The sequence below is a fragment of the Diospyros lotus genome, chromosome 4, assembly GCF_014633365.1.
Source record: "Diospyros lotus cultivar Yz01 chromosome 4, ASM1463336v1, whole genome shotgun sequence".
NCBI classification, from domain to species: domain Eukaryota; kingdom Viridiplantae; phylum Streptophyta; class Magnoliopsida; order Ericales; family Ebenaceae; genus Diospyros; species Diospyros lotus.
The window spans coordinates 26,582,678-26,593,441 of NC_068341.1; the positions used below are offsets into that span (position 1 = coordinate 26,582,678).

At 38.3% G+C, this 10,764-nt stretch overlaps 1 protein-coding gene across 1 annotated transcript; it reads right to left on the minus strand.

Annotated features, from left to right (window-relative positions):
* Positions 1 to 220: 220 nt before the first annotated feature.
* On the minus strand, positions 221 to 1,381 carry LOC127799744 (uncharacterized). Its single transcript, XM_052333971.1, has 2 exons — positions 930 to 1,381; positions 221 to 830 (listed from the first exon to the last, which is right to left on the minus strand). Exons 1-2 carry the CDS (start codon positions 1,379 to 1,381, stop codon positions 221 to 223), a joined length of 1,062 nt encoding a protein of 353 aa, XP_052189931.1.
* Positions 1,382 to 10,764: the final 9,383 nt, after the last annotated feature.

Sequence of the window (10,764 nt, forward strand, 5' to 3'; positions counted from 1 at the left end):
ATGAGCATTTGAGTGGATTTAACTTCATTTGGTGCTTCCTCAGAACTTGGAATGCTTCCGCTAGGTCACTGACGTGGTTAGCGACCTGTTTGGACTTCATCAGCATGTCATCAACGTATACCTCCATAATTTTTTCAATCAGATCTCCGAACATCATGTTGACTAGCCGTTGGTACATTGCTCATGCATTCCTTAGTCCAAAGGGCATTACCTTGTAGCACTATAATCCCCGATCCGTCATAAACGATGTATGCTCTTCCTCGTCGGGGTTCATAGGGATCTGATTGTACCCCAAATAGGCATCCATGAAGCTCAGAAGCTGGTGGCCATACGTTGCATCTACGAGCTGGTCAATTCTAGGCAGAGAGAAACTGTCTTTTGGGTTCGTGAAGTCGATGCAAGTCCTCCATTTCCCATTCTTCTTCTTCACCAGGACTGGGTTCGCCACCCAGGTCGGGTAATGAGCTTCGCTGATAAATCCGCTGGCCAGAACCTTGTCTACCTCCTCTTTCAGGGCCATATACCGTTCAGTCGTCATTAGTCTTCTCTTCTGACGAACCAGCTTATAGTTAGGATTGATATTGAGTCGATGTTGCATTATGTTTGGGTCTATTCCCACCATGTCTTCGTGGTTCCCTGCGAACACATCCAAATTCGCTTTAAGGAAATCAATTAGCTGGGATTTTACCTCGAGGGAGAGACATTTGCCCATCTGGAGGCGCCTTTCATCATCATGGCTACTGATTGCAACATCTTCTAGTTCGTCTGTCAGGCTGGCAGCTCGGTTGTAATCCACGTCGCGCGGGTCCAGGTCATGGCTGACTCCCCGACTACTAGTGACTTAGGCTTCCCCTTCAGAGACCATGTTCACCTTTTTTCCTTTAAGTCCTATTTTCAATGCCTCCTCATAGCAGCATCTTATCGGATACTACTCGCCCCTCACACATCCGGTCCCATTGGGGGTTGGGAACTTGATGGCCAAGGCCTTGGTTGGGACAACTAGGTCTAGGTCGTTCATGGAAAGTCTCCCCATGATGACGTTATATGCGGAGGGACTATCAATGATAAGGAAATCCGCCATTGCAATGGCCTGGAGACCTGATTCCCCAACTATTAGCGAGAGTTTTATACGTCCTTTCAGGATTACTGCGTCACCAGTCAATCCATACAACGGCTCTAAAGAGGCTATCAGCTGGTTTGCCCCTAGTCTCATCTGGTCAAAAGGTCCCTTGTACATGACGTTTATCGAGCTGCCTGTGTCCACCATGACCCTTCGCACCTTCATGTTGCCAATCCTAGCTCGGACCACTAGGGTATCATTTTGCAGCCAATGAACGTCCCTGAAATCATTCTCAGTAAAAGAGATATCATCTGAAGTCATTTTAGCTTTCTTTGAGGATCCTTCTTGGCCGCCATCCCCAATGAGCAGGAGGTGACCAGCTTCCCGAACGTACCACTCATGCGACCTGTTAGAGGTCCCTTCAATATGAGGCCCTCCATGGATGGTAAAGATGGTTTTCACCGTAGGTGTTTGATCTGGCTTGGGAGCTTCGTGAGGACTCGATTGGGCTAGTTGTTTGGACTGTTGATCTCTAGGATGCACCACATAGTCACGTAGTCGACCCCTCCTAATTAGTTCTTCAATCGCATCCTTTAGCGCCCAACACTTGGAGGTGGTGTGCCCCGCCTCATTATGATAGGCATAGAATTTGCTCTTGCTTCTGTAATTTTTGGGAGTCCTTAGAGGGTTAGGCCTTCCAAAGTCTTTTTTGTTGTGCTCCGTGGCGAAGATCCTATCTTAGGAGTCAGATAGGACACTATAACTTTCATACCGACCTTGGAGTGCAGGTCGTTCCACTCCCTGCCCATATCTTGCTTTCTTGGTAGTCTGATCGTTGGGGCTTCGTTCTCGGCCTTCCTTGCGAGTGTCCTCGTCACTTCTCTTCTTATTTTGGCCGATGTGTTCTCCCCATTTCTTCTGGTCGGTTGATTTTTTTAGGCCGAAAGCTTCCTCCCATCGGACCTCCTTTGTAGCTCATTTATAAAACTCGCCGAGGTCTCTGATTGGGGACTTGTAAATGCTTTCGTAGAGCTTCCCATCCTTTCAAAGCTTGGCGGAGATAGCGGTTAGGATACTTTCATCGGAGGGGCTCTCCACATTATTGACTTCGCGCCTAAACCTCTTTATATAATCTTTCAAAGACTCGTCAAACCATTGGAACACCGTAGCGAGGTGGTATGTTGGGGCGAGCTGCCTTCAGAGCGACCTGTACTAGTCTATAAAGTTCTTCTGGCACTCCTCCCAACTGCAAATACTGCGGGGGTGGAGCCTTCTCAACTATGCCCGGGGTATGTCCCCCAAGGTCGTAGGGAAACCTCGGCACTTCACCAATGAGCTGGAAGTTTGCAGGTCCATCTGAACATTGAAAGCATCCAGGTGGTCATAAGGGTCGTTGTCGCCATTATACTGGGGGATACTGGGGACCTTAAATCTACGGGGAAGGGGCTCCAGCTCGATTTCCTTGGAAAATGGGGTTTTCTTTCTGTAGGTCTCCCTCTAGTTGTGAACCCCATGTCTTACCTCTAGCTGCTAGATTCTCAGCAGTAATTCCCCTACTATAGGATCCTGGTTCGTCGCCCGCCCGATAAGGGGCTGTTTTTCTCGTGCGGTGCCTTGCTCTGAGTGGTGGTAGTCTCGCGGGAGAGGTCACCCCCCATTCTCACGATCAGGGGAGTAGCAATGGGTAGCGTGACTACTGTTGATCCTGACCGAGGAATCCCCACGTCGCGGATTCTCAAGTTGGCGACTTCCTCCGTAAATGCCCTCATATCGATTTCTACAAGGGCTCGCACCGGCCCTTCGTTTGGCGGGGTGCACCCCCGACTCCTCATTGTGGCGCTGTCGTCCTTCCGTCCTTTGAGAGTGTAGGTTGGAGGAGCGGACCGATCCATCTTGCCGAGTATCCCTTCTGGCTCCTCATTCCTTTGGAGAGGGCCCTTCACTTGGAGGTCGAGAAGCCCCTACTTGCGCCTGCGCTGTTTGGGCTTGAGTTTGTGCTAACGCCTTAACCGCGTTACCAAGCTGCATGACGGTGTTCTCCAATGTTTCTTGACATTGCTGCCAAGTCTGGGTCACTTCCGTTCCAAGGGTAGGGGTCACGGGAAGATAGGAACACCACGTGGGGACTCTAGGGATAGATCCGGCCGGAGGAGGCATGGAAGTGGACGCCACAACTCCCCTAACTTGTGGAATTTCCAGTAAACGGTTAGCATGGTTCACCGGTCGGTTGGTCATTACTTTGAAACCTCTTGTATTTCTTGTCTTCGGCATTGATGTTGACCAGAGCGGGCCCTCTTTCTAGCGCCAAAATGTCGACATTTGGAATTGGTCGATAGTGATTCGTTGGCCCGTTCTGGTGCGATGGATTCGAGAGAGAGAAAACAGGATACTTAGTTCAACTCCTTGACTCGCCGACCCTTCCCTATAAAGAACTCCGATGCCCAAGTCAGTGAGCGAGCAAGTAAGAGTGCAAGGTATTCGTTCGTGAACTCAAGAAAAACATACCCCAACTCTCAGAAGAGCTAGCTGATATATAGGAGGGCATGCCCTCCTGCATGCATTGTATGTATACAAACGATAGGATGGAATAGTCGGCGTCGGCAGGGATGTCCATACAGCAGCAAGGCGTCGACAAGACCCTCATTAATGTGGATGGGATCCATCATTAATAAGGATGGGATCTAAGGTGAATGCGCAAAAACCCAGACACGATTGTAATGATGTTGTAGCGAAGGGGCCAGGATGGGACAGGCATGGGCTAGTGAAATGGGCCGAGGAAATGGGCCTGAATGGTCCAGCTAGGGCAGTCCTTGGCCTACTGATATACCGTGACATACGTCCCTTCTATTATGCGAGTTGATCGGTTGAGCCGACGAGCTACAAGGATCGCTGGGACCTCGCTCGAATACGTTGATAAGTTAAAAGCATTACCGAGAGCTCGCTCAGTCCCACCGTTTAAGCCCGGACTCTAGCACCGTGTGAGCTCATTTTAACGAGCTCAGCTCGACGTCTACTGGATCTTAAGCGGTTGGGCCGGCCCACTGAATTAAGTCCAGCCCACATGGAGTAGAGCGGGAAATACTCATAACAAAAATTAAATCCAATGCCAAAATATCTTATCATAAATTTCTTAATGGTATATTATGTTTTTATTTGATTAAAAATTTATTATCAAATGAAAATTAATTTCATCATGTGATAAATTTGTATTTAAAATGTTATGATTTTTATTTGATTAAAAATACTCCAAAAATTTATTTTTCAAAGAGTTTTAAAAATAAAACCAGTTTGTTGCCCATTCGAACCCAAGACACCAAGCCTAAGCCTTATAGTTCTAACAAGTAACCACTACATCTGGTAGTTTCTTTGTTCATTTATGCGCGCAATGGCTGCACTTAACCTTGTGCATTTATTTGAAACAACACATACAAAAAAAACAAAGAAGAAACAAGCATGCAAGCACAAGGCGTTTATACTCACTAGTGTACGAGTGTGCGCTGTAGCATAATTTAATTTTCTGGGTAAGTCCAAGTCGATTCACTGGGAGATCAAAATAGAAATGAAATGCGGCGAAAGATTTTTACGCTCAATGAGTTTGTCAGACCAATTCAGCTAAATGATTTGTTTTTCAAGATTAAAAATAAGATGTTTATGTATGGAAGGCAACCTTGGGACAAAGCAATTTATGTGCCAGCCCACTGATTTACCAAAGAGATATCAAAATATTAACATCGATTGATTTAAATTGAGGTTATGTAGTTAACTGTATTCTAAAATGATAATAGTTCTAAGTTAAGCACTCTCCATACATGGCATGAGAGAGTCTGGATTAAGTAACTATCATAAATTGAAATACAGATTAACACACATTTGAGATCCGATAAGTAACTACAACTCAAGGTCATGATAGTTCTAGATTAAGCACTCTCCATACATGGCATGAGAGAGTCTAAATTAAGCAACCACCATAAATTGGATCGCAGATTAATCATTCCAGCTTGAGTATGAAACCATTTCCAGTTTAAGTAACCTCCATACATGGCATGGAGACTCTAAGTTAGGCTTATGTTTCAACTCAAACCCAAAGATTCAATACACACACATTTCTCAATTCAAATAAGCATTTTGTTAATTCAATCGGAGTTCAGCTCTCTTGGGCAAGCAGTGGCACTGGACACAGTCCTTGCCTTGACCCAAGCTTAAACTTAGCCACACATCTTCAACAAAAAAATTAAAGAGACAGGAATTAAAGTTCTGGAATGTAATACAGAAACGTAAATAAACAGTTAAAGAACATTACAGAATGTAAACAAGCATGAAAAGAAATAGCAGAATGTAACTAACAGAAAATGAAGAACACTGGAACAACACGAAGAAACAAAAAAAAACTACTGGAATTTAAGAGCAAAAAGAAAGGAATAGAACAGTGTGCTTTTCCCCTTATTCTGATTAAAATGGCGGATGGGGGCTCTCTTTTTGTGAAGCCGACGATAGATATATATATATATTCATCTCCTGCAAATGGCCCTTGTCAAAGAAGAAATTACATCGCGTGCCACTACGGTCATTTGCGCGTCTCTGACAAAAGATCGCATGCTGAAGTTGCTGTGCGCCTGCTGATTACAGGAGCTGGGCTTCCTTTTTAATTCCAATTTAATTTCATGGGTTGCTTGGAGCTGGGCCTTCTTTTGCTTTGGACTTTGATGAGCCTCCAAGTCCACGCATGCTGCTTCCAATTCATTATAATATGTTATAATATTATATATATTATATGATATATTACATGCTTATTTATTATATTATATATATGCTTCACGCATGCACTTATATGATATATATATGTTTTATATTTATATAGGTATTATATTTATATATATTATAATAAATATATTTATTTATTATATATTATATATTATATTTACTTACTATTTTATTATTATTATTATATATATATTTGGGAAATCTACATATAACCACGAAAGGCATGTAAATATTCAATTAAAGCCAATTTCAAAGTCAAAATAAGGGTGAAAATATAATAAAATTTTGACATTTTTGAGCATCAATCACACCCCCAACTTAAACATTGCTAGTCCCATAACAATCGAATTTTATACTAGTCAATTTTCATTCACAGCATCAACATTAATGTTTAAATTTCAGATTTGAAACTAAAATGTATAAAACAAGAATAAGCTACTCTAACACGCAATTGACCATTCTTTGTCAGATTTTCGTCATGGGACACTCAATCATAGAAAAAGCAATCAAATAAATTAACACACCCACATTACAACCTCTAAGCTTTGACTTCAAACCCTCTTAGGTGTACACTCCAAGAAAAATGATCCCTCATGGCTACTCTTTGGGATGCACCGTAATAAGAGTAAATGCAAAACAAATTCAAATCGGTGTCATCATAAAATGAAAAATGGACTTTAATGAAAGAAAAAGGATTTTGACATAGCTTCATGATAGGAATAATGCACAAATGCACAACTTCAGATATTAAACAAAATTTCAATTCTAAAATTCAAATCTCAAGCTTCCATGTGTCATAGGATGTAGAGGGATTGCATAAGAATTGTAACGGGGCTTAGGGGTGGATGGGTAAACAAGGAAAAGGGTAAAGAATTCAAAGAAATATGCCCCGGGAAATATTCCTATCTAAGCAGATACTCATTTTTTTTCTTTTTGTTTTTTTTCTCTTTTTTTTCTCTTTCTCTTTTTTTTTTTTTTTTGAATTTGATGTTAACAAAAAAAAAAATGAATCAACACAATGAAAGCATACATCTTCTCATCAGCTTTTTATTGAATAACTACGAGTTTTTTTCTTTTTTTTTTCATCATTTTTTTTTCTTTTCAATTTTCAGTACTAAGATAGACTATTTCTCGTACACATTAGGTGGGGCAAATATTTACATGGTTTAGGACAAAAGGAGGGTAATAAGAAAAGAAATAATTTAATGGGCTCAATGGGGCTAATAAGGGAAAATAATAGAAAAAGAAATAGGTTAACAGGCTTAAATTTTCAACAAGAGAATTCCACTGTTACATCCTATGACACACTTTCACTCAATCATCAAATTTAGAATTTGAAACCAGTTTAATTCTTTCATTGACATTTTTGGCATTCAAAGCAAAGTAGTGTAATGAAGCTATTGAAAAACATGAAAGGCAAGGAAAATTGCAACTAGAGTAAGCGTTTATTCACTCAGAAAGAACAGTTAATAGGCTCAATTGATCACACTAGGTAACAGTCTCCACTTAAGTTGAGAAATCATGTAGTGCATTAACCAATTAATTACTATTTCTATAGATTTCATGCCCGACAAACAAATTTTCAATCAAAGAACAATCTATGCATACAGATCACTCATTCTAAATCCTATACATTCATGTGTTCAAATAAGAAATCATCACACTTATGCCTAAAATTGCAAACTCAAATTGACTAACAGCATAAAAATTTAATGCGATAGAATAAGCATCAATGAAAGTATATTAATCCTCAAACAGAAAAAATATATACGTATGCAGGATAATTGTAGGAGTAAAAAGGAGCAAAAGAATCCCAAATTTTTTTCTTTCTTTCTATTATTTTTTTTAATTTTTTTTAAAATTTTTAATTAATTTTTTATTTTTTATTTTTAATTAATACATTCGGATGCTACATGAAGCTCATTCGAATTGATTCTTCATTTTTTTTTCTTTATTTTTTTTATTTTTTTTATAATTTTTTAAGGATTCATTCGAATGTTACATAAATAACGTTTGAATGAATTTGTTAATTTTTTTAATTATTTTTTTTATAAATATTTTTTATTTATTTTTTAATTTTCTTAAGTGATTCATTCGAATGCTACTGGGAGCAACATTCGGATGCCTTTGCAGATTTTTTATTATTTATTTATTTTTTTATTTAATATATATATTTTAGGATTATCATTCGAATGAGAACAAAATTCATTCGAATGAATTTTAAACAGTAATTCAATTTGTGAATGATTTGTACAGGTCATTCGAATGCAAAAGTATTTTCATTCGAATGAATTTCATGCACATTCAAATGAAAATGAGGACATTCGAATAGTTTTTCTTTTTCTGTACATTTCCTTCTTGGTTTCCTTGAGTCATTCGAATGTAACTGCAACTCATTCGAATGACTAAGCACACATTCGAATGTCAGCCAAATTTTTTTTTTTAATTTTTTTTTCATATAACACAAGTAGAAAAACACACAAACAAATAAAATAAAACACTCAAATTGAGACACTAAAACACAACGGAAATATTTTTTTTATTTTTATTTATTATTATATAACACAAACAAAAACCAAATAAAAACAGAAACACACAAATAAAAACTCGAATTCGAATGTTTTTATATAACATAAACAGAAAGTCACACAAACAAAATTAAACAGAAACTATTTTTTTTAATTATTATTTTTTTTAAAATAACACGACCACACAATTAAACAAAACCAAAATAAAGTCGAGCGTTCTCATAGGTAACCATGAAATAGGGTCGCAATTTTTTATTATTATTATTATTTTTTTTTTATAAGGAAAATTAACTAATTGAATCTATATTCGGATGTTAGAAATGGATTCAGATGAAGGGTAGGTTATCGAATGAACTTGAGAGTATTCAAATGTTGGCTTCAACTTTTAAAGAAATAGCAGATTCATTCGAATGAAATTTGAGTGTGGAGAAATTCATTCGAATGAATTTTAAACAGTAATTTCATTTGTGAAGGAATTTGGCCAGCTATTCGAATGCAACAGTACTTTCATTCGAATGAATTTTGGACACATTCGAATGCAACAGAGGCTATTTGAATACTTTCTTGCTTTCTTCTTTAATAGCTCACAGGTCATTCGAATGGTTTACAACGCATTCGAATGACTAATCTCATCCGGATACAGAATTCGAATAACAACAGAATTTTTTTTTTTTTTTACACACACTTCCAAATATCTAATCACAAAATTTAAATCCACATAGAATGTCATTAAGGTGTAAATGTGCAAGGATCATCTCAACAGTTCAAGCATACCTTTACCACCCAACTTGTATTGTGTATTGTTCTTAAACACAATAACACATAAAAATTAGGAATACCTGGATGGTGAAATATGCTTAGACACAATAAAAAGTTGAGATTAGGAGTACCTGGTGTCTTCAATGCATAAAAGATCCATATGCTCATTGTGGATGTAAAAAACTGAACTAAAAAAAAGAAGCATAAACTAGTGAATGTTAAAGAGGAATGCCAAACTTACAAAAAAAAAACTCTCTAAAAAAAAAACACACATTCAAAATCAAAAACAACTACATGAAGGCAAAACTAATAGCCTTTTATTCTATTTTTTTTTTCTATTTCTTTTTCCTCTTCTTCCAATTAAGGATCAAATAAGTGGTTGCACTTCGAATCACAACAATGATTACATGCTTTAAACCACTTATAACATTATTTTCAAAATGATGCAATTGGATTTTTCTTATAAAAGCACGACTATCTTTTGAAAATGTTTCATTCAGAGGTGTTGGATCTATTACATCAGAATATGGCATATTAATTTGCACAAACACCTCACACATGTCTGGTTTAATTTGATCCCCTACATAGACCAACCTAAAGGACATAAAGTTAGGCTCAAATGTGGATAGACCTATGTCATCTTTACATTTCAACTTCTGGATCTTATCCTCATCCTCCTCCCGAACTTCTTCTTCTACAATGGTATCACTGGACGAAAATTCCTCCCCAACACATTGACCTATAGAATCTTGATTAGGTTGGGTTGAAAACTCACCCGGATCACTCATGCTCAAGATCTCTGTCAACAAGGTCAATTGTTCTAAAATGTCACTTGTGGCCCTAATGGTTTGTTCTTGAAGTTCGACCATTTGCTCAAAAAATTTTTGACCTTCCATGAACTCCTGAAAGGTATCCTCTAAAGATTGCTCATCTTGAGAGTGGTACTCGTTGGATGTAAACCCTTGCTCTAACTCAAATTGGTGAGGTGGTGAAGGGAAGGGTTCATGAAGTTGAGAAACAGAATCATTGCTCCAAAAAGAATTCTGATTATCATATGAGCTAGGGTAAGGGAAAAGACTTGGGTTGTAACTCAACACAAAAGAATCCTCCCCCTGACTCTAAATCTGGTTAAAAGAAAACCTACCCTTATTGTGGTGTGATTGAAAATCAGATGGTTTCCCTTTCAGAAATCTTTTAAGAACAGGTATGGTAGGACAATCATCTGTTTGATGATTTAAAGACTTGCACACTGAGCATCTCACCTCACTTACATTTTGAAAATTTTGATACTCTAACCACTCCACCTTCCAGGTTAAATAATCTAATGTCGCACTAGGGTCATCATTAAAATCATGGTGAACAACAGGAAGTGTGGTGTAGGAAAGAGTTGGTTGCCTAGGAAGGTTTGGGTAATCCTCAGAGGGTCTGGAAACAGTTTGCTCAATGGGATCGTGATAACCAAAAGCACTTCCAAACATAGACATGTAATCAAAATACTGAGACATGATGGAATATGAACGTGAAAATGCAGATAAGTATTCTAACAATGAATCTTACCTAACCTATGTCTCATGTATTAATAACACAACAACAAAATTAACAGAAATTAAGTTCCTGTATTTTTTTTTTTTTTGCAGCACTAATTCCATCACTGAT